General features: G+C 41.3%; 2 protein-coding genes across 8 annotated transcripts; one reads left to right on the forward strand and one right to left on the reverse strand.

Moving 5' to 3' along the window:
* Nucleotides 1-16: 16 nt before the first annotated feature.
* LOC143362125 (alpha-2-macroglobulin-like protein 1) lies at nucleotides 17-16,408 on the forward strand. Its single transcript, XM_076802005.1, has 26 exons — nucleotides 17-451; nucleotides 663-832; nucleotides 2,329-2,567; nucleotides 2,641-2,757; nucleotides 2,825-2,991; nucleotides 3,268-3,364; nucleotides 4,418-4,654; nucleotides 4,772-5,014; nucleotides 5,429-5,760; nucleotides 6,754-7,112; nucleotides 7,179-7,300; nucleotides 7,500-7,602; nucleotides 7,678-7,852; nucleotides 7,930-8,158; nucleotides 8,247-8,452; nucleotides 9,216-9,565; nucleotides 9,911-10,155; nucleotides 10,224-10,472; nucleotides 12,063-12,452; nucleotides 12,553-12,787; nucleotides 13,683-13,855; nucleotides 13,931-14,375; nucleotides 14,438-14,775; nucleotides 14,850-14,904; nucleotides 15,099-15,323; nucleotides 15,486-16,408. The coding sequence occupies exons 1-26, from the start codon at nucleotides 372-374 to the stop codon at nucleotides 15,671-15,673; spliced, it is 5,769 nt and encodes a 1,922-aa protein (XP_076658120.1). The 5' UTR covers nucleotides 17-371; the 3' UTR covers nucleotides 15,674-16,408.
* LOC143362126 (uncharacterized) lies at nucleotides 16,292-24,215 on the reverse strand. Of its 7 annotated transcripts, none has more exons than XM_076802008.1 (13): nucleotides 23,437-24,215; nucleotides 22,487-22,548; nucleotides 22,316-22,389; nucleotides 22,115-22,199; nucleotides 21,950-22,041; nucleotides 21,582-21,868; nucleotides 21,197-21,496; nucleotides 20,834-20,962; nucleotides 20,530-20,686; nucleotides 20,138-20,431; nucleotides 19,764-19,903; nucleotides 19,323-19,582; nucleotides 16,292-19,250 (listed from the first exon to the last, which is right to left on the reverse strand). In XM_076802008.1, the coding sequence occupies exons 1-13, from the start codon at nucleotides 23,506-23,508 to the stop codon at nucleotides 18,590-18,592; spliced, it is 2,613 nt and encodes an 870-aa protein (XP_076658123.1). In that variant the 5' UTR covers nucleotides 23,509-24,215; the 3' UTR covers nucleotides 16,292-18,589. The 7 variants fall into 7 exon arrangements, with proteins under 7 accessions (XP_076658123.1, XP_076658122.1, XP_076658121.1 ...); XM_076802007.1 differs by having other exon boundaries at nucleotides 19,323-19,690; nucleotides 20,530-20,599; nucleotides 23,437-24,214; XM_076802006.1 differs by having other exon boundaries at nucleotides 19,323-19,690; nucleotides 23,437-24,214.
* Between the last annotated feature and the right edge of the window lie 181 nt (nucleotides 24,216-24,396).

Below are 24,396 nucleotides of genomic sequence, written 5' to 3' on the forward strand. Positions count from 1 at the left end.
CGACATTTTCAAAAACAAAAAAAACCAGTGAAGTAGCGTATACGTGCATAGTCCGAGGGTCGCAACGGAGAAGAAAAGATCGTGGTGCATGCATTAATGCGTTGTCCACGTTCTAATCGGTATTGGTCGAACGCCGTAACCCTTCTCCTTATTCAGAGGGTAAATAAGAGGGACCGAATGAACATCGTGGTTTCAGTCTGCGTGCAGCGTACAGCTACGCGTATCGGTCACGTTCTTTTATTGCACAGGAAGCTGTACTCTGCGTTTATCAAACTGGTCCGGGACCGATCGTTGAACGGTTCGTGAAACATGTTCGCGGGCACGGTCCCCCGGGAATAAACAGTGCGAGCATCTCGAACCGTACACGATATATGATGGAGAAACACGTGCTTTTGGTGTTGCTTGTTTGTTCGGTAGCGTTTTTACATTCCTCGAGAGGAACGGGTGATCGGTAAGTGATCGGTTTCTCTTTCGAAACGAAATATAACTTCCTTTACAAGTAGATTCGGCGAACCGATAAAAACGGTATTCAGACTTCAACATTTCGTTGAAATATTTTTTCGAATGCAACGAGTTTCGCGGTCTATCGATCGTTCTTTATTTTCACCTGTACAAGAGCAGCCTGTATTTTGGTAATTTTCTACGGAGTCGTCTGCTTTCAGGGGATATGTTTTTATGATGCCGAAAGTGTTGTTAGCCGGCGAGACCGAGCATGGGTGCCTTTCCCTGCACAATTGGGCGCCACCAGTTGTTGTCATCCTCGATCTGTTGTCCCCCGCGTCGGTCAAAGACACGGAAGTGTTGTCGACCACTTCCTCCATTTTGGAAGCAGGTAGACACGCCAAGCTATTAAACACCACTCGAGAGCGATACAAAATACAATGTGTTTATTACTTTTAATAGGCGTCTCGACGGCAAATAGGAGAAGTCTCGCGCGACAGAAGTTTCCGTTACAGGGGCCACCGGTTTCCCAAGAATGTTTATTATAATAGTAGCCGTTTCTTTATCTTCGCCGTTGAATCTAAACCTCCGACCTCTTGTTGCGTATGTGAAGTGTCCTTTACATCTTGTTTCACCGATATCGGCCCGATAAGCGGTTCCCAGAAATAATCTGCCGATGATGTTTTATTCGCGACTCGCGTCGTAGCGTCGTTTCAGGTTGAAGAGCTTCGGAGAGCAGATTCGCGCGAAATAATTGAGATTATCTGGCATCGTATCGGTGAAAGTAGCCGTGAATTGTTTCGAATAATATATGTACACACAGTCGTAACTCGAATATGCAATAACAGGTTTTCGGTTACCGCGGATTGAAATGGTAGCGCCGCGTTTTTTCGTTTTTAGAGGTGCTATTTTCCATAAATTGGTTTCTTTCTTTCCTTCTGGTGCCGGTCGGCCCTTTCGTCTCGCGTCGGGCTCTTTAAACAAATCGTAAATTGAAATTGTCGTCGCTTCCTGTGGGGGAACTGAATTGGCCGACCCCTCTCCGGAGGGGAAATAAGCAATCGCTAGAATACATGGGAAACCCATTTATATTGTTATATACGGGGCGAATAACGAAGATTGGCTATTTAACTCGATCAAGGTCCGACTCCGTTGAACAAATATGTTTGGTATCTGAATATCTTAGCGACCGGTAAAGCATGCTGCGCAAAATAATTAGAGGGTACAATGGCCGCCGGTCCCGACAACTGGATCGTCATTGTACTTGCACGATCGTTAATAAATTTCATTTCTCGTTTCGACGACTCTCCTACCCTAACGCCTGCACGCTCTTTCTACGCTATTCTCCCGTAAATTTTACACCTATTCAAGTAAAAGCAAACCTATTTTTGATTTCCCGATTGATACCTCTTGATACCTAATCGTTCGCGCTGGGTATACCAGTTTCATTGGTTCCCAAACGCATTATAAAGCGCAATTGTGTCCTTCAGAATGTTTTGAAACGTATAAGTAATTGTAGGTCTAACAATCAGCTAAATCGACGCACGGTTAGATTGTCTTCTTAGTATCAATTTATCAATTAGGGACATCCTTTTGCACGAATGCAGTTATGTTGATGCAATCGTTGCAGAGGGAAGATCGTCGCGTCGGTATCAGATACTAATATAGTTTACACCCCGCCGGTTTTCTTTCATTCGCGTTGCATAGGGTAAGGGGGACCCAATTACTTCGTTGTTAATTATACTTATTTTTAAAGAAGTTTAAAGCAACTTTTTCACATTCATTATGCTTGAAAAATAAGTATAAACGATCTGGACGCAGTAATTGGTAGCCCCAAAGTGATTCGGTCCCTTACCCTAGACCGTGCTGATCTTTCGAACGCTTTAGGTACGGAAATATGTTTGGAATTGATGGTACCGTTAACGAAATACACGAACGGACGTCTACGGCTGAGAATACAAATCCGAGATCTGGATTACATCTTCGAGGCCGAAGAAAAGTGTTTGATCCAGCACAACTCTTTGCTGACTTTCGCGGAAACGGACAAGTCTGTGTACAAACCGGGCCAGGATGTGAACATCAGGATCGTTATGCTCAAGCACAATTTGAAACCTTGGAAGGAATCGGTGGGTACGGGAGATCTGCTTCGGAGATCATTCTCGGAGATTTTTGAAAAACGTCGCTCCGGTCTCGTTGCAGATTCCGAAAGTATGGATCGAAAACCCGTCGGAGATAAGGGTGGCGCAATGGACGGACGTGAATACGAAAATCGGCATGGCGCAGCTGCTCTTCCCTTTGTCGCCGGAACAAAGCACGGTAAAAGAACGCGGTCGTTCATTTCGGCGAATCTAACTGAAATAATGATTCTCGTTGGTTGCGACAGGGAACGTGGAAGATCAAAGTACAAACGAAAGAGTCGCACCCCCAGCTGATCCACACGGCCAAATTCGAAGTGTCGAAATACGTTCTGCAGAGGTTCCAGGTCACGATCAAGTCGCCAGGATACATTTTAGCCGACGCGGATAATGTGACCTGGACCATTTGCGCCAAGTAATTATCGCGATCACGCCGGATTATTAACACTTCGGCTACCGGGATCCCGTTGGTAGGCTTTTTAACCAGTGTGACCGTAACTGTAATCATTTTCAGCATTTCAATGGTAATCTCGGGTTATTAAATTGTATTAGTCGAAATAGTATAGATTTCTTCGACTGTTAATTTTTCATTTTTGAAGAACTATCTCGCAATTCCCGGTAGGTGAAATGTCTCCGTTTGTCGTTTCTCGGAACGGGAACAAACCAACTAACGTTGAATATTATTCCACAGATATAGTTACGGTAAACCTGTTAAGGGTACTTTGCGACTGAAAGCAACCACGCAATGGAGGAGGATGTTAATACCGGAAGTAAATTACGAGACCAAGGTGAACAACCAATAAGTTTGGAAGAAAATTCAGAAAGATTTAAGGGCCCGGGATAGTCACGTGACTTTTTAATTAGTAATTTCCATTCAGAGACAGACTTAAGATCTGTCTTAGTCTTGATCCGACAGGTCTTAAGTCTGTGACTAAACTTGTCACATTGTTTGCTCTGTATTATCGATATTATGAATTCTGACGCCAGAAACGTGCTTCAAGTTTTTTATTTCGCAGAGAATCAAGAGAAAATATAGCTCAATTTGTAGCTGGAGATATTTTCTAGTGCGCGCTGCTCTCGATTTCATCCAGAAAACTCATCCAATGGCATAAAAATGCTTGGATTCCACGAGATGCACATCGTCAATTTTTCGGCCTACTTCTAACGCTTATGTTACCAAATATCTGCATAATCTCGGCAGCTGCTGACCAGCGCGCACTAGATTGAACCTTCCTCTTTCGAATGAGCCCTTTACCAGCGACAAAATATTCTTATATAAGGACGAAAACTTGAGGCACGTGAAACCATTTTTTGACGGTAATGTAGTCACTCTACCTTATCGCGAATCTACGAAGACCGGGCCCTACAATATCGAGTCATACTCGTGACAAAGATTCTGAACAGACTGTAATAAATATGTGTGCTATTAATTTCCTTTAACACTAGGTTTACGGAGCACTAAAAGCGACTGTTTTGCATTACTTCATAAAAATAACAAGAACGTGCAACCCACATTTTTAGCAATATTTTTAAAATAATATATACCCAAAGAAGTAAATTTGCTAAATAATTTCTTATGTATGCATCCTTAGAATCTTACTAATATTAAATTAAAAATATTAGAACCCGTCATTTTGACGAGTCCCGTAAATCTAGTGTTGAACTGAAATAAAATTCCATTTTGGCGTTGTTAATGCACAGCTATTGGAGAACATATAGGCATACAGTAGATATAAATTTTCGCCTTTTTAAAGGAAATTTCGAATTACAAAAAAGTTTTAATCACTGAAACCGTAAAATAAATCGTAGTGCAAGGGGTTAATGAAAAGGAATGTTTCCAGTTGGTCTCGCCGGATGGATGCATCGATTTCGTACTATCTGGATCAGATCTCGGTCTAGATTCGGTCTGGATGGTGGCTTCGAACAGTATCGTTCTCATCGCGAATTTCACGGAGGCCGGGACTGGCGTAGAAGAAACTACCATTAGTCATACAGTGGTCGTGAACCAAGCCTTGATACTGGAATTTGCCCCTCACACACCGAAATACTTCAAACTGGGCTTGCCCTATCACGGAAAGGTATTTTCCTTGCAATATATTTCACGTTTAAATTCGCACGGTAACTAAAACAAATTCTAAAATGGCAGAAATATTCGTTTCGCTCGACTTATGTGTTTTTCTTTTTCTTCTTATTAGCTACGAGTCCTACGGCATGACAATACTCCGGCTCCAAACGAGAAGATTCAACTTTGCCTGCAAGTGTTTGAAAAAGATCAGTTGCTGCGGGACATAGTGGAGTGCCGTAATTTCAGATCATCCGTCGACGGTTTCATCGATTTTATCGTTCCGCCGCCTCACAAGAATATTGTCGAATTGAACTTTATCGCCACCGGTGTCGACTATCCCACGAAATACTACTCGCCGGACAAACGGTGGTCGGTGGGTACAAATTAATTCTGCTGCGGTTCGGCTGTATATTTGAAATAGTGCTGACGGAACCGTAACGAGTTTCTGTTGATAGCAATGTTCTTACATTCTTCTTTTTCGAAAATATAACACCGTCCTTAACACTAGGATTACGGAGCATTAAAAGCGAGTAATTTACATGACTTTATAAAAATAAGAAGAACGTGTCCAAGTTTTCAGCCATTTCTTACATAATATATACCTAAGGAAATAAGTATGTTGAGTAATTCCACGTAGATGGATCTTCGCAATCTCAATAGTAATCTTCGTAATCTCAGTAAACCTAGTGTTAAGAACGCGAGGTCCCGAAGAACACAGCAGGATTAAACAACATTGTACATTGTGTTCCTGTTGCAAATTGTTACATCGAGTAAATATATCTGTTAGGTGTTCATGGCTCAACCTTCTGCACGCATTAACTTGGTCCCTTGGTATTCGCCATCCGACAGTTACTTGGCAGTAGCTCGAGGGAATCAACCTATCGTGTGCGGCGAGAAGTATTCGTTCAACGTGATGTACACTACTCCGTCGAACGGTAACACTAACGAATCGATTTCGTTCCATTATTCGATCAATTCGAAGGGGGACCTCTTGATACATGGCCACGTGAAGCACAAGCCAAGCAGAGACACCATATTAGATTATTCCGAGTTCCGTAATCTACTGGGCGCCGTTAACACCTCAACTAACAAAACCGAGCAAAACACCATTGTGCATAGGTACGCTCGTGCCCGATCATTTGTAATCAAACGTACTTCAATTATTTAATATTAGGTTGGGGAAAAAGAAATCCATTACTTTTACGTGAACTTCAAGACTTTATTTAACATGTTTCGGATTGTCCGATTTGGGTCAAATATGCACCGTTTTCTTCTATAATTTGTTGCCATTTTAAAGGTAGCTTCATAAAGCCTCCAGTAATCGATTTTCACAATCTTCTCTTGATGCCAATTTCTTATCACTGAGGAAGTTTTGCGATGCAAGAAAAACATGGTAATCGCTTGCTACCAGGTCTGGACTATATCTTGCATTGAAGCAGCTCAAACGGTGGCCAAACCAGGACTAACGGCCCGGAAGGTTCTGCTGTGTATTTGGTGGGACTGGAAAGGAATCATTTATTATGAGTTGCTTCCATATGGCCAAACAATAAATCCGGATCTCTACTCTCAACAACTGGACCGTTTGAAGCTAGCGATTGACCAGAAACGGCCAGAATTGGCCAACAGGAGAGGTGTTGTGTTCCATCAGGACAACGCCAGGCCACACGTGTCTATAGTGACTCGCCAGAAACTCCGGGAGCTTGGTTGGGAAGTTTTGATGCATCTACCATATAGTCCGGACCTGGCACCAAGCGATTACCATGTTTTTCTTGCATTGCAAAACTTCCTCAGTGATAAGAAATTGGCATCAAGAGAAGATTGTGAAAATCGATCACTAGAGTTTTTCGCCAATAGGGACCAAGACTTCTATGAGAGAGGCTTTATGAAGCTACCTTTAAAATGGCAACAAATTACAGAACAAAACGGTGCATATTTGACCCAAATCGGACAATCCGAAACATGTTAAATAAAGTCTTGAAGTTCACGTAAAGATGATGGATTTCTTTTTTCCCAACTTAATTGTTAAGGAAATTCATTGTGGTCGATCGCTTTGGCCCCGAAACGGAGCGGAGGGTTCGTCGAATTGATTTAATTTACTCTTTCTGCGAATAGGTTCCCATTGAGCGTGAAAGTTACGCCGAGCATGGCTCCGGTTTCTGAATTGTTGCTCTATTACGTGCGAGCCGACAGAGAAGTTGTTTCTACCACGTATACCATCGAGGTTGGTCATTGTTTCGAGAACAAGGTGAAGAGCGCTTGGCATACAAGTAGTCAGGTACCGGGAGCCACGACTCAGTACCACATAGAGGCTACGCCGGGGTCGATCTGCGGCGTTTCCGCCGTCGACAAATCGACCCGCTTCATGGCTGGATCGAAAAAAAGCCTGATCGACGCCAGCCAAACGTTCGAGGAGCTGAAAAAGTTTCACTCGATGCCGATGCATGTGCCGTCCTGGTCGCCGAACTGCAAATGTACGTTTCTAATTGGAAATAATTCCCGTTAAAGTAACAGCCCTGAACGCGAACGTTGCGCTACAGCAAATGTTACAGCAACGATGACGATGCAACCGTCGGTGGAGAAATTTAGCGCCTTGTGGTTCGAAATGATGCGGGGGTCAACAACCACCACCAACTACGTGGATGCCATGCAAGCTTTCTTTGTAAGCTATGCCTTTCATCCTGTATACGGAGACTTCTCGCTTTTACCGTGTCGGCGATTCACGAAAAGTTTATGTAGAGTTTCAGAAAGTTACATCGATACACAATCAAATGATTATCAGCATAAGTTTGAATAGGCACGCGGTGGACCGAATAGTTCCCTTAACGGTTAACGTATGCAATCTTCTTTTTTCCCCATAGGACTTTGGAGTAATTGTAATGAGCGATTTGACGTTGATATCGCGACCGTGCGGGAAGTACGTGATTACACATAACAGCCGAACTCCTGCAATGGAATCGCCTGGTAAGTGTACGATATTGTTGTTACTATAGATAGGTGCTGCGTGTGAAACCTCTTGATTTTGAATCTTTTTTCCAGGTTTCCTGAAAACAATGCAACCCACCGCGGTCCCGTTGACAAATTACAAGGCTCACGATATCTCGGTAGGTATTTCCGAAGTGGACCCCTATTACTTCGAAGACCTGACCGATCAGACTGCTACGCTGAGGTCGTATTTTCCTGAGACATGGCTGTGGGAACTGGTACCCACCGGGTATGGTTTAACTTATCTTAAGTATGCTATTTTATTCAATTCGATTCGACATTATCCGATTACACTCACTTTCGTAGAGAGGAAGGCAAAGTTACGATAGAACGCACTCTACCGCACACCATCACCGACTGGATCGGCTATACAACCTGCATCTCGTTCAGACACGGTCTCGGGATAGCACCGCCAACCACTATAACGGCGTTCCAACCATTCTTCCTCGACTATACCCTGCCGTACAGCGTGAAACGCGGGGAGATGTTGCACATGAAGGTGTCGCTCTTCAATTACATGCAACATCGGCTACCCGTGAGTTCGATCAAGCCGGATCAAATCAATCTCAAGCTTGTTAACGAAAGTGATCGCCGAACATATAAAAGCATGCAATATTTCCTAGGTGAAAATTAAGTTGGAAGAAGCGCCGGGGCTCGACCTACATCTGTCGCATCCCACAGCTTCGTTTTGCGTGAATCCGCGAGACAGTGTCGTCCACGAGTACATTCTGAGGCCCCGAGTTATCGGAGAAGTCAACATCACAGTATCCGCATCGGTAGATTCCGATTTCGTTGAACCATGCGGGCCGGACACCTTGATCTTTACGCGGTAACTGTTCTTATCGCTTTACCTTTGAGCAATAACATTTTTTCGAGTTTGCAATACCTGTTGGGTGATTCTTATACACTTGTGTCATCCTAAAACCAAATCTGAAAGCAGAATTGCTCCATCACGCAACGTTTTCGAAAAATATTGGTTTTTGTAAAAATGCACGATTTTGATAAAAAAAATGACGTGTTACGCAAAAACTAAACACGCGAGAAAGTTCAAATTTGAGTCAAGAGATAGAGGGGACTCTTCTTTACATATTCATATAGTCAATTATATTTTTATGTACTTCCTAATAGTTGTAAACGGTTGTTAAAGTTTGAAAATGTGCCGACGCGGGTACTTTGTACGCTCTATTTTTGTATTTATGTAAAAGATCCTTTATCTAGCAGGAATTTACTATACAGGAATGCATTCTACTGACATTTCTGGTAAAGAAACCATTCACGAAAAGTATTTGGTTCCCTTAATATACGAGAAGGTTCAGAAAATATTAATTGACAGCGTGTGCGCGACGCGTTCGCGCCAGTAAATTGAACAATAATCTTGAAAGAAATTATAACTTATTGGTTAACATGAGCAATTCATTAAAAAGTCTTAAATTACTGATCTTTAAGCATCTTCGGAGTAAACGCGGGTAAGTAAAGCGCTATGAAGATGGTATGTTTATAATAGTGATATTTCTTAACTTTATATTTGTATACGATAATGTCCGCAATGTACCAGTATTATTATTAATATTATATTCGTTTTTATTTTTAAGAGACGCCATCGTGAAGCCAATTCTCGTTCTACCGGAAGGTTACCCCGTAGAGGTGACAAGGTCGTCATTCATCTGCCCGAAGGAGTTCAGTGACGATTCGACGATTGTATGGGATTTACTATTGCCGGAGGACGTTGTGCCGGACAGCGATAGGGCGTACGTGAGCCTGATAGGGCATATTTTGGGGCCTGCCCTCGAAAATTTGGACAAGCTCGTGCAGCTGCCGATGGGCTGTGGCGAACAGAATATGATTCTCTTCGTTCCGAATATTCACGTGGTGAAATATTTGGAAGCCGTTGGCAGCGAGAACCCCGAGCTACGAGCGAGAGCGATCAAGAACATGGAGAAAGGTAAAAATCTCTCGACCATCGACTGGCCGAGTGAAGTGTCCCTGGCGATGCATGAAAAGTTTCACTTATTTGACTAAAAATATTCGCAAACAACGAAAGACATGGGACACATTGTTGATCGGAACACATAACGCAAGATATGTTTACCAGAATCATAAAAATCCAGATATAAAAGATACTATTTGAAGTCGGCGATACCCCAGGAATGAAAACTAGCAGTTGATATCTGGAAGACGACAATTAACATATCCGGTCAACAATGCCTTAAATGCATCGTAAGCCTCGAAGTTAATTGACGATTTAAGATTGTTGTTATTTGAAAGTATGTTTAATTGTATGATAAAGGATACCAGCGAGAGTTGACCTATAGACACCCTGACGGCTCCTATTCAGCGTTCGGAGCGCAATACACGGAAGACGAAGGATCCATATGGCTAACCGCGTTCGTGTTGAAGTCGTTCGCTCAAGCTCGATATCTGATCGACATCGACGAACATGCGATGTCGTTATCTGCGCGATGGATCTTAATGAAGCAACTGGAGAACGGCTGCTTCCCCGTGGTGGGCACGGTCTTCCACAAAGCGATGAAGGTTCGACCGTCCGATAGAAGCTTCAAGTAATCAACAGGAATTTGAACTAACGTGTGCTACTATCATAGGGTGGCCTCGAGGACGACAGTTCGTCGACAGCGCTGACCGCCTACATTCTAATCACTTTTATCGAATCTGAAATATTCTCGCAAAGATCGTTCCTCCACAAAGCCGTGAATTGCCTCGAGAATGGATTAAAGAACAAAGACGAGGGTTTATACACCGTCGCTCTGTCTACGTATGCGTTCACACTGCTGGAACATCCGAAAGCAGGCTACTGGGTGAAGACGCTGATGGAACGTGCCACGCGACACAATGTACGAACGAATACGCGTTCTACAGGGTGTAACAAAATTTAGTGTCATGGTTTTGGCAGATGGTTGTACACTTGCCGCAAAATTGACTTGCAAGGTCAAATTTTTGTATGCTTGTATCGCATTCTACTCGCCATCGGGGACCAAACTTGTCGAACGAACCGTAGGTCGCAACTCAACCGTTCTCTTATAGAACAATGTTAAATATTTCAACTGAAATATTAAATATTTAATAGTAAATGTTAAATATTTTTGTCTCCCGTTCCTCGGGTTTCTCGTTCTTTGCCATAGAATAGAACCATCAAGGTTTATCGCTCATAGTAGTCGTGTTTGATCACCGGCTTCGATATGGCCACCATTATTACGGAAACAGATCCTTAGTCTTTCTTCCAAATGTTTGCGAACTATTTCGTAAATGTTCGGTGTAACCTGCACACGGTGAAAAGCGTCTTCGATTCGTGATTTCAATTGCTGCATAGTTTGCGTGCTAAAGGTATAATTTCCAAATGCTTCATCAATAGCATGAAGCATCCGACGCACGTTATAATTTCTTCCTCTCCTTTGCATACCTGACGTCTAACACTCACTACGCAAGAGAGCAGAAAAGATTGTGATTATTGGCAGTGGTTGTCTGAAAGTTATCATGTTTACTGTCCTCTATTTGTTTACATCCGTTCTGTTTACGAAATAATGGCGGCCATATCGAAGCCGGTGATCAAGCACGACTATTAAGAGCGATAAACCTTGACGGTTCTACTCTATGGCAAAGAATGAGAAACCCGAGGACCGGAAGACGACGTTAAAATATTTAACCCTTTGCACTCGAGTGGTGACTCTGAATCACCGCTAGAAATTGTTGTGGCATTATTTCAAAGAAATTACAAAAAATATTACAAAATATTTGTTACATTACAAAATTTGAATTCAATAGATTACTAAACATTTAAATATTACACGTAGAAATCAGATCAGTTTCGTATGAATAAAATGAAAATATTGTAAGACGGAAGAAAAATTTAGATTGAAACTAGCGCCGAGAGTGCAAAGGGTTAACATTGTTTTAGAAGAGAACAGTTGAGTTGCGACCTACGGTTCCTTGGACAAGTTTGGTCCCCACGGCGAGTAGAATGCGATACAAGCATAAAAAATGTTGACCTTGAATTGCAAGGTCAAAGTCAATTTTGCGGCAATTTCTTTTAACAAATCTCCGCCGATCCGAAGGAGTACAACCGTCTGCCAAAACCATGACACTAAATTTTGTTACACCCTGTACACCGTGGTTGCTAGAGGTGTGCGAGAACCCGATGATTCGGGAAAGGTCGGGAAGTGGACATCGGGGTTGAGGACAGGTCCCGATCTCGAATCAAATTCTCGACCCTAACCCCAACCGATATTTTCGGGTCATCGCACACCTCGTGACAGTAACCTGGGAACTTCGATAACGAAGGATAAATTACCCTTAACCCTCGAATGGCGGGACTGGGGGTCTTCTTCGACCCAGGGTTGCAAGTAGAAGGATAAAGCATCCGCCATACGAGGGTTGAAATGGACTGCTAGCCCGCAAAGATAGCTAACTCATTTCATATGTTTTAGGATCTGCTTTGGTGGGAGGAGAAAACGAAACCCTCTTTAAGCCTCAGCATCGAAATAACGGCGTACGCCGTGCTCACGCTGATGAAATTAGGCGAAGAGAATATGGAACACGTGTGGAAAGCTGTTCGTTGGATGTCGAAGCAACGGAACGCCGAAGGTGGATTCTCGTCCACGCAGGACACTATCCTCGCCCTGGAAGCACTAACGAAATACGCCGCGGCTACGAGCAACGACAATACCGATCTCTCTGTCCTGGTGACAGCGTCGGAAGTCGACCACGTCTACAGAACGCACAAAGACAATCGCATGGTCCTCACGCGAATTAAACTACCCGTTCTGCCGACTATCGTCGAAATCTTCGCGGAGGGGGAAGGCTGTGTGTTGATACAGGTGAGACGATGCTTTCCCCATTGTCTCCGCCTTTGAAAAGTACTCTCATAGGGAGAAATGATATGTTTAAACATTTTCTTGTCTCGATTCTCTTCTGTAGAGCAACATCAAATACAACGTGGCGCACGCCACCGGTTCCGACGCGTTCGATCTTTTGGTAACTGCTCATTCTGAATCGTCCGAGAACGAATGTTCGGTACAGGAAATCACAGTTTGCGCCCGCTACAAGATAGCGGACGAGGAAAGTAACATGGCTTTGGCCGAAGTTGGAATGATCAGCGGCTACGGGCCGGATCGAACGAGCTTGTATTCGTTGCTGGAGAAACCATCGTCGAGTAAGTCGAGTTCAGTTTGCAGGCTTGCTTGATCGCCGAATTGTGTCCCGGATGTTCTGACCGGGTTACCCTGAGATCGTCGACAACTCATTTCACCGACACCGTTTTCATCGACACGATTTAACCGACATTAACTTTCGTGGACAGTATGTTTTCATCGACATGGTCAGACAGCCGACAAATATTTTCATCTGCACGGTTTGACCGACACTATGTTTTCATTGACACGGTCAAATCGTCAACAAACGCTTTCATCGACTGTCCGTATTTACCAACGGGTTTCAGTTCATTCGTTTCCACGAACTGATAGCTACTCAAGACATTGTTATTATACTTCCCAATTTGTACCTTTGCTATATCATGCGTACTTTATCGACAGCCACAATTTCAAATCTGACCCAGACCTATTCTTATTATTTTTTCGATTCCATATTCTAGATCTAGATAATGGCCTAAAAAATATGACATTTTCCATGGCAGACCACCGAGCGTAGACAGTATTTTTCAAGTTGAACCCTTACTTTCCCGGCAGTGGAGGGGCGTCGACCCCCAAGCCCACACCCTGTATGAGGATTATAAGTTGAACATTTTTTGAGCCAAGACTTATGTAATTTGAAATGCAACGGATCATGTCAGTGGAACGAATGAACTTAATTCTGTCGCTAAATATAGACTGTCGATGAAAACATTTGTTGACGATTTGACAGTGTCAATGAAAACACAGTGTCGGCCAAACCGTGTAGATGAAAATATTTGTCGGCTATCTGACCATGTCGATGACAACATACTCTCCACAAATCGTGCCGATGAAAACAGTGTCGGTGAAATGAGTTGTCGACGATCTCAGGGTAGGCCGTTCCGACGATTGCAATCTCTATTAAAATGTTGATCGCAGAAGTGAAGCGTTTCGAAGTGGAGCACGATGTCGTCTCCATTTACTTCGACAAGCTAACTGGACAGAAAACTTGCATCTCGTTCACGGTGATGAGGGAGACCGTGGTCGATCGTCTCGAGCCAGCGAACGTGAAACTTTACGATTACTATCAGCCAGAACTGACGATATCCAGTGTAAGTTCGAGCGGGAAGCGTATCCGTTGTTGACATTGTTCTCCCGTGAAACTGACCGAGATATAATATTTTCAGAGCTACAATTTCGCCCCGACTTGTAGCAGCGCGGATCCTGTCGAAGAGCAATCAACTCCGAGCGTGATACCGGAAGTGAAATTGCTGGTAAAGAATTCTCAAGAGTCAGAAGACAATCTCAAAGACAAACCGGTGGAAAAGTCGGCGAAGAACTTGGCGATGGAAGTTCCGAACAGCAGGGATAAGGTGATCAATAGAATCAGCGAGGCTGACAGGAAGGCCTCGAAAAGACCAAGTTTGGTGAACATACTTCACGACGATGTAGCAACCAGAGACGAGGAGCTCGGGGATAATATCGAGAAGGAATCGATCGCTGATGTGCGACCCATAATCGATGACGTGCCATTCGTAGAAAAGTCGGATCCAAAGATCGGTGAGGACACTATGGACGCTATAACGCGTGTACGGACAACCAGCGATAACACCGTTCTAAACCACTCAAACAGTGAGTAAGAGAAACTGAATATTAACACTGTCTTACATCTAAACGTGACAAAATTCTGTTAGTTCCGCAGGTCGAATCTGGCAGTGGTTTAACCCCGGACGAGCCGGAGGGAAATCGCAATTTTAATTTTGACAACGTAGATCCTAACGCGGGCATTTCGAGCAACATAGAAAATCCATCCACGATTCCCGCGAAAGAAATCGAGGACTCGACGATACCAGGAAATCCGTCTTTCGTTGTTGTCAGTCACGAATTGGAGACTCCAGAGGGAGTGGAAGGACTAGTTCCGGTTTACATGAAACCAGACGCAGTCGACTATAAACCGGAAACTACCAGTAGTACGAACGGTTTGTCCCATTTTTCGCTGATGTCTCCGGTGGAGAGCGACGATATTTCACAGGTATATGAACAAGCTATTTAAAGAATTTTCAACATTGTTGAATGTCAACATGTTCAACATTCTTTCATTCTTAGGAGGAACTCGACCACCAGACAATATATACAACTAACAGCGACGTGAATGTCACACGTAAGCGAATATATTTTACAGTGATTTATTGAAACGAAGATCTTTATGCCACTTCCAGAATGAGAGACAAACAAAATTTTGTCAACCGGACAATTGCTTGTAGGAAAAGTCAAGTGAAAATGCATAAAGATCTACAGCCCAGTAATTATTATTGTTCAGATACATCTGTTGATGTTTTCTGCATTACGTTCTAGCGTTGACCAGAGCGGGCCAGTCTTGTCCTACGTGCATCGACAAGTTGCCGTCGAACATTAGCGATGTTTATTGCTCAGCGAATGCCGCGGTTAAAGTAGCAATCAGGCGATTGCGCAAAGCCCGGCTGTTATTGGATCTAAATGCGTACCGAGAAGTACAACGTCTTCGTGCCACCGTCAAGTTTGCTTTAGATCCGAGTTGCTCTTGTTCTCCGATAGATTCCCGTACGTAGTTCAATCTTTTCATCGCTTCCTCTAACGACTTTTCATCTAATAATTGGGAGAAGACATTATTTATATCTACATACATACAATGAACACGCTACTGACGCAATGTATGGTATAATACGATAGAATATTCTTCCTAAATGATATATTCTCTTGCAGCTGGAACTTTTGCATTGATCGTAAACAAGGAGTACAATTTCCTTCAATTCGAAGATCACAGACAGACACTGAACAATGCGTTTAACGTATACGGATTGCCAATAGTGACCGGTGTGCCCCCCGAAATTGCAGAAGCACGAAGGTCATCGTGTTCAAATCCGGAGGAGAATCGGCCAGCCGGTGATTGAACGAAACGCATAGTTTTTATTTAAGCATTTTCATGAGCTGTTTTACAAAAAAAAATCAGAATACGGGAGAAGTTTGGTCTACCAAATAGAAGATTTCTTTTGGTAAAAACATCATAGAAATTATAGCAAGTTTTGCCAATATATATAAATATATAAACATCCGCAGTCTATACATAACGCTGAACACTAGATCTAGATCGTAGACCTCACTCATTTGTAAATCTCGATCATGAAGATACCCTATTCGCAAGCATCGCGCAGATTATACAGTGTCTCCCAAAAATATTGTACTTCTGTATACACGACTTCTTTGTGTACCCTTTTTTTTATCTGTAGACGTGTAAATTATATACAATAATATTAATGATAGGATAAGTTATCACGTATAGAAGTATAAAAAAAGAACTAGTTATCATCCTCGTCGCAAACGAATTGTGACATCGAGGATGAATCATTTTATTTTTTATCAAGTCAATAAACAATGGTTAATAAATTATACACACTTTCGATGTAACCAATTGACTCGCTTTTTTGTGTGCAAGAGCGAGAGAGAGAGGGAGGGCAAGAAAGAAACAAATTAGGAAAAGAATGAATACACAAGAAAGTGAATATAACACATTTTTGTTGCACTTTTTATTTATTATCTTTGTATCTGATCGCTACTGAAATAATTATTACAAATTAACAATCACCCTTCGAACTGTACTACATTAAATATTATTTTATTACAATGAATTTACGGTTATTTATTTAATTATTACGGCTTTCAATTTTTCATTTCTTTATCTATCGTTTATGCTAAGTGTTTTGTCATTTAATGCTGATCTGAATTCATTGTATATTTTGTAGCTACGCAGCAATATTGATAACGTTCGAGAATAACTTTTTTTTTCATTAATCTTTTCTATCTATCATGAACATTTATGTGTACGTGTGTTCGTGTGTGTGTGTGTGCGCGCGTACGCGCACGTGTATTTATTATGTGTATATATATCTTCTTCTTTCAGCATTAAATATCAAATCGCAATCGTTTCTGGAAGTATATTACTATTCGTTTACGTTGTACACGGTGAAATGCTTGCTCGAAATAAATAGAGACTATTTATTGTTTGCTAGAGACTATTCGGCACGACGCGACGCTCCGCTAAATGAACGTAAAACCTAATCGCGCGTCTTTCAGGAATGAGAAAGGAACACGTTGAACATTTATAAAGTGTTGGCAGTAACATTTTCATCAGTCCAGTCGGCGCCGCACGAGATTTCGATAGTAAATCATTCTAACAGGTATCTTGAAGGTGCAATACATCCTCCGCATGAATAAATAATATTTCTATGCATAGAGATACTGGAATTCCGTCGCGATCAATTAACTTAAAACAAAAAACACTTAATAATACTTTGTTACAATAGGATCGTTATTTTCGCATAACTTTGTTAATATTCGCCGTTCCCCAAACACACACATACAAATTTTTATGTTATCATTTATCTGATATTTGGAACAGCGTCGCCCAGGCAGAACACACAAAGTACTGGGACAAATATCGTTCGCCTAATATAGCGGCAACAGTAATCAGTCGTTGGCAGTAAATGCGTTCAATAAATGCATCTCGTTTCGAAGTATTGTAACTGCAGATAGTACCTACTAATTATTATAAAATAGTATCATACACATTATACGAATATTCAAAGAAGTCAGCGATACAAAAGTTTTGATATGTATTCCAAGTATATTTTCCCCCAGTGAAATACTTTAAATTTATTAAATATAAAATCTATAGCAAAAAAAAAAGCATCGATGCATATAAAAGTTGCTTAGTAGTTATTGTAGAAAGAAGGGAATACTGATCAAATGATAATACTGTAATGTTGTACAATATTACATCGGTGTACAAGTGTTCGAAATAAATGTCTATGGAATAATGCGACTGATATAAAAATTAATTCTAAAGTTACGTTCCGCCTGGGCAGTAATAATCATTTCGTTTATGTTTAATTAATCCTGCCGTTCCAATGATGACAGTGTCATGGTCTGCTGAAACGCTATTAGAAACTTTCACTGGGAATACACGAAAAACAAAGACTGCACGAAACAAGGAGAAATGCGATTGTGCGCTTTTCGTACGAAAATGAAAGACTGGTAATGCAGGAAACAAAATAGTACAGCTATATGCAAGATAACGATATACACATGTATGTCAAGACACCAGCTCTATATTAAACTATACGCAAATGTTGTATTTTTAATTTTGCTTTTTCTTTGCGACTATTAAAATATAACGCGTTAAATCATTACTATGGTATTAAATCAGTCGGCCTCACCTCAATAAGGGCAAGCATCGGGCATTAGTACAATTATACATCAACTCGAACCAAGTAGAGCTGAAATAATATATATTAATACGTGCTACTTTAATACACTTTATAAATATACATATATTACTTGGATCTTATTAATTATCAAATACTACAATGTAATTAGATCAGACTCTAGTCGAGTAATTAAGATAAATCGTTTCATTCTCGCATCCGATTTCATATATATTATAATACGCACTAAAGTATTGTATGTCAAGGATGGATTTAATATAGAGCCTGCCTCTTCTACACAATTTTCGATCAAATTAATAATGATGGTATAAAGGATTCACGTAAAACAATTCACTTTGCTCTCTTACTTTCGATGTTGATGCGCTCAAGTGCAAAGAAGTCGACCCACATTGATCGGAATTATCGAATGTACATTCGTCAATGTACATACACAAACGATCAACAAGTGACAAAATGTCGTTATGCTTAACGACGCAGATACGTTTGTCGTATCCGATAACCAACGATTGTTGTAGCAATCGTGAATGCAAATGAAATGCATCGTAGATAATAGAGGAACTTACGTGAACATCATTATTACAGTATTCAATAGATTTTAGGTGCCGAACGATCGTTGATGGGTCCGCTAGTTTTCCTCAAAGAGGTCCCCCTTCGTATCTGATCCATCAGAGAGTCCCTGACTTGCAGAGGATCTATTATAGGTACCCGATTACCCATAATACGTCTCACGCTTGCCGACTTACTCGATATATTCCCCTGTATGTTCTGTTGTTGCTGCGCTAGCTTAGCGTTCAAAGTCTCGAGGAAACCGGTCGCCGTTTTCGTGTTTTTCGTTATTTGCTGATCGATAGAGTGCTTCCTCGAAGACTTCGGACTGCTACTGGTATTGTTACCACCCGCAGCATTATTACCTGTTGTACTGTTAATAAGCTTGGCACTAAGTACTGCCATGAAGCTTTGACCTACTCCACCCGGACCTTGTCCTTGAATATTTACACCCGGGTTGATCGCAGCCATTTGTGTGGTAGCTGTCGAGCCACGTTCTTGAGAAGCTGAACGAATCGTTGTACACGAACGTTCGACGGAAGACCGAGTGACTTGTAACACGGCATTGTGTTGCAACGATCCCGCCGACTGGTTGTTGTGGGACTGTGTCTGACTCGTAGCCTTCCGTAGAAGAGAAGGGCTAGCAGGAGTGTGACGCAACTCGGTGAGGGTCCTTACGGTTTCTGACACTGAGACCGATCTACAATATTAAATATATATTTCATCAAATCGTTGCGTTAAATTTGTATTTCTAGAACAGGTTATCTCCTACCGTTGAGGAGTAGGACTGGCTGTAGGCGAAGAACCCTCCAACAAGAACGCTGGTGGTGGCGGAAGATTTTCAGCCTCGTCGCAAGGATTATCACTACGTTCGTCGTTAGAGCCCGACACGGGAGTACTAAACGTGGCAGTTATGACAGTAGACGTGCGCCTCGTAGGAGGAAGAGGTTTGCTCGCTTGCTGCACTGATCCTCTGCGAACCGTTAAAGTAGAGGCAGCACCAGGTACGTTCCAAGCATTCTCATTTTGATTCTGAAGCGAATGAGAATGCGGTATAGTAGTCTGACTACCATAGCCACTACTAGATTCCGCACTAGATTCTGACGTTTGACTTCCACCATCTTTTTCCGTAACTTCAGTCTGAATACGTTGATCGATATAAATCATACATTATAAATTGGAACTATATTATCCGAGATATCCGAAAACATACCTTCTCTGTTCCTGATGCAGTCAGCGACGCGGGAGGTGGAGGAAGAGGCAGTTGCATCTCTTGAGCACGAGTTGCTGCTAGATTTGCTAATTCGTGCATGTTCACGTACATTGGTTGCTGAAGCTGATGCGTTACTAATTCTGCAATGTATCTCACAGTTACACAGTGTTTTAAATAACATTTTACATAATATATTAGTTCGAACTATAAATAACTTTTGCTGCAGGCATTGCAATAATAATGAGAACAAAATCTCAATTATTGACTAACGATAATTGAGGATGGGAATTAAAAGTGTTCTGCGCCAAGTTAAATTTGGAAAATGAAAATTATTTTTAGCTCAACCTAATAATTGATGAAAAAACGTTAAGTACCTTTTGCTAAATGGGCTGGAAGCGGTAGTTTCGGTTTACCTCGAGGACTTCCGGGAGACTCATTTTTTACTGGAACTGTTGGCCGCTCTAAACTAGAACATCTGTTTGGTATAGGAGGACGATTACTACCATTATTCCTACGCAATTGTACTCTAGATGCTTGCTGATTTGAGGAAGAACATGAAGAGGAAGAAGAAACTGGAGAAGCTGGTTGACTATGGCAACAGCCACTACTGTCTGGAGCTTGGAATGTGTAAACGCTGAGAGCTGGTCTCTGATGTCCTTTTTCATAAGCTGTAGCAACAAATAACAACAGTAATTAGAAAATTATTCGTTTCATAAAAGAAAAAAAAAAGAAGAGATATACAAAAATCTTAATGTTTTCTTTTTACCGGAAGAAATCGTATGCGGCCGTTCATTGACCGAGTTCTGATTTTGCCTATCGTACTGAACTGATGTTTCCTGCAAGTCAGGCCAAGTAGCAGTGGTTACAGGTCTCGTTGTTGTACAACCAGTATTTTGATTATTTTGAGAAGACACATTTGATACCTACGACAACACAGTTATCTTCAACAATGAAACAGAAATCTTTGCTCGTTGAAAGATACACACGTAGAACTTTATTTAGCGTTGAAAGTGAAGAGAAAAGGAAACCGTGAAACGCTAGCAGGCTTTTCTAATTTCTAGCAACCTTACCTGATGCTCGGAGATTGGTTGTGTATATAATGTATCCTGTGAAGTGAAGCCAGAGTCACGGGAACTACCGTTTGCCAAGTGGCGCAGCGTCATCATACCACTGATGCTGGAGGGCCTGACACCGACAGACTACAACGAGTACAACATCGACTACCACATACACTAAGCAGATGCCAAACGGCGCTCATGCTATAATCTACCAGCAGCTACTTACATGGTATATGTATATAGGTGGTGCGTAAACAGTGAAACTAATATGCCATGCATCGTAAAGGTTAACATTCTTAGATCAATGAATTAGCATGGAGAAAGAGAATGTAATATTGTTTTTTCTTTTTTTTGTATGCTTCCAAAATTGTTCACCTGAGAGAGTGATCTATGCCAAGGATGTCCAGATGGACTCGGGTGACTTTTGCAAGAACCACTGCTACTGCTGGTCAGAGAGCTGATCGAACACATTGAACTTTTCCTTGATCCAAGAGACAAAGAAGGACTGGAAGGAGGCGTAGCCAGCGACCATTGTGTAACGTCACAACCTTTTATATCTGTTATCACCTGTTCCGATGCAGGCGGTAGGTGATGCGGCGAGGCAGCGTGTCGTTGCAACTGATCGGAAACTTCTTGAAGGTGTGTCAGTTCCATTAGCATAGCAATTTCCTCGTCCTACGGATTTTTGTAGACGTTATTGCAGGCATTACTGAGAAATGAAACTGTTAATTTCTTACTAAGTGTAGCCAACTTTACTAACGAGTACTGGTTTCAGGAATCTTGCGAGAAGACAAAATCTGCCTCTTTCCTCGAGCAAAGCCGCGCGAACGGCTCTTCGTTCTGTTTCTTCTAAGCTCAGGCGTTTTTCTTGGACAACTGCAGCAGATGATTCTAGCATTCGGTTGAATTCAACGTCACCCGACAAAGTACCATGGCTTTGGGGTTGTCCTTGACCGTGCAAGTGTTGGCCCTTGCGCGCCTTTTTCTTTTGTAACCGTAATGTATCGGTAGAACGCTTCTTCAATTCTGCTCTTGCTTTCTTATATTCTGCAACAAATACACAATAGGAGAACATTACAATTTCATGAAGTTTATATTCAAATTATTGCAATAGTGTCTTTTACTAACCTTTGGCATGTTCCTTGTCTAAATTGATTAAAGACTTTTTCCAATCTTCTAATTTTTCTTGAAGGGGCAACACCAAACAGTCCATAATAGCACTAGAACCAAGAGCAAATGCAATTAAGTACATTGTGTACTTAAATTAAATACAAAACGCTGAGAGATAATTACCTGGTAAAGGATTTCATACGTGTTTCCACAGCTTTATGTCTAAGACATATTCTAGTTAAAGCAGTTCCAATTTCTTTCGTTGCACCTTAAATATATTATTTATTTCATTAAATAATGACATTAATACAAGGTAAAATATAGGACTAAAAGAATGGATAAGATCCATATGTAATACAATACACATAGTTATGATTGATTTACCTCTTGCATTAGTTGCAGCATCAGCAATTTTTTGAAAGGTTTCAAGATATGCAGAAACAGCTAAAATAGCAGCCCTAAAATAAACGAAAATGCAATGAAAATTATTTTGTTGTTATAATATACTGAGAATTAAATAATGATCAATGCTACAAATGAAACTAATTATATTACCTCAAGCAGGAATGTAATTTTGTTGCTTTCGAAATTAAATCTTCCCATAATGGTGCACCGTTCTAAAAACAAAAAATTCTGTAACAGATGCTTACATATTTTTAATCAACTTACAATTAGATATGTTTCACTTTTGTTATATTATCGCTGAACAACAATGCATGTTAAATGTAGATAATGCAATCGTATACGCCTACTTATGTTTTATGATTAGATGTTTTCCCAACATTGGCTATGAATGTACATTAATATGATATTAGAAGGCATAGAAAAAATGATGAGCTTAATACTAAATAAAGGAAAATAAATAAAAATTTGCACATTAAATCTGAGCAAATGAAACTTTAAATTAAGCTTCAAATCATTGATTGTGCAAACGAAATTATCAAAACATCATTTTTCCTTATGTTTATCTTGTTCTATTTCAATCAACATAATATTTAAAATATTTATAATATCCAAAACAGTTCAAGTGAAATGTTTGTTATGTTTTTATAATTTTCATATTATATTCGAAAAGTTATTTTATTTCATTTCAAAATTCGAATACATTTTTAGCAAAATTGACTCGGCTCTAGTTGTCATTAACAATGATTGAACAATACTTCAAAGCACTCTGAACATGTGTAAATTAGCGTCTGTCCTCATTCTGTCGCATTAAATATCTCAACAGTTTCGGAGAATAGCTCTTCAAACCAGAACACCGCAACGTTCGCAAATAGTCTAATAAGAAGGACCGAAAGAAGCATATTATTTCCTACGATCGTATGGACTGATTTCATAGTATTTACAAAGTATAGCACTTGAAGAGACAGCATCGACATCGCGCCTTCGCCTGCATCGTAAATTGTGCAACGGTACAGAAACATTACAAAAAACAATGAACAGGAAAAACGCGGTCGAATAATCCGAATCCAAATATCGAACGTTACGAACGCAGTATTACTTACCTTCATGTCAGTGATGATCTGTTGAAAGAGGCCACCCAAAGCACTGCACTCTCTCTCAATTGTTGCATCCATCTTTGACAATCCGAAATGATTTTGTTACTTGCCCTCAATAAAGTTCTTCCGCATCAGAGTCGTTGGAAAGTTCACTTCTTGTCATCTGCACGAGGACGTGCGGAATTGCCGTAAGAATACTGACGGTCCGTGTAACTCGCCATTTTCGTAACGAACAACGACAAGTTTAAAGTAACACGCGAGGAAACACGATCGAGTACATCTACAGAAATTCGACTGCCATTTACTCCACAACAATTGCCTCTACCGAATTGATTGGGGATATAAGGAATCACTGTCGAAGTCTTACAGGTACGTACTAGAGACGATTCGGGATCATAACATCGATTGGTTTCGCGAGGAAAGATTGTAAACACTAGGAACAGGTTTGTCGAAACAACGCACTTATCGCGACGATCAAGTATGGTTCGCGTCTGCGTCGATTCTGTTTTCGTTGTAATATCTGGACACCCGTAGATGCCCCCTACGGCGACCCCGTTACAGAACTTCAAATTGAGGATTCGGAGTATATCTAATCGTTACTCAGGGTGAGGGTTCTCTCTCTTTCCCTACCCCTTCGACAATCACTTCCGGAGTGTCGACTACTGAAAGAGGACATCCTGCATCATTGCTCGCTCATTCTGATTGGTTATTCAATGCGACTATGAGCACAGAGGATTCTCACAGAGATAAAACTCCGCCGTTCTTCGAAAACCAATTTCCACTGCGCATGCGCCTCTAAGTAGGGCGTTCGTGAACATAGCCACAGAAATTCGTACTAGTGATGGGCATTATCGACTAAATTCAACTATCGACTAATTACTATTTAGACACTACATATTATCGAATATTTAGTCGATAGTTTTTAGTCGACTGAAATTTCGTTTTAGTGGTGTTACGTCTAGATTG

The sequence above is a fragment of the Halictus rubicundus genome, chromosome 16 (assembly GCF_050948215.1).
Source record: "Halictus rubicundus isolate RS-2024b chromosome 16, iyHalRubi1_principal, whole genome shotgun sequence".
In the NCBI taxonomy this organism is placed as follows: domain Eukaryota; kingdom Metazoa; phylum Arthropoda; class Insecta; order Hymenoptera; family Halictidae; genus Halictus; species Halictus rubicundus.

Bases quoted from the DNA above. Each gene is read 5' to 3' on its own strand.
- LOC143362126 (XM_076802006.1), bottom strand. From the start codon at position 23,508: ATGGATGCAACAATTGAGAGAGAGTGCAGTGCTTTGGGTGGCCTCTTT. The intron at 21,497-21,581 runs GTTAGTAAAGTT...AAAAATCCGTAG, and splicing joins GATTCCTGAAACCAGTACTC to GACGAGGAAATTGCTATGCT. The intron at 20,963-21,196 runs GTGAACAATTTT...TACTCGTTGTAG, and splicing joins GGCATAGATCACTCTCTCAG to TCTGTCGGTGTCAGGCCCTC.
- LOC143362125 (XM_076802005.1), top strand. From the start codon at position 372: ATGATGGAGAAACACGTGCTTTTGGTGTTGCTTGTTTGTTCGGTAGCG. The intron at 2,568-2,640 runs GTGGGTACGGGA...GTCTCGTTGCAG, and splicing joins TGAAACCTTGGAAGGAATCG to ATTCCGAAAGTATGGATCGA. The intron at 7,301-7,499 runs GTAAGCTATGCC...TTTTCCCCATAG, and splicing joins ATGCCATGCAAGCTTTCTTT to GACTTTGGAGTAATTGTAAT.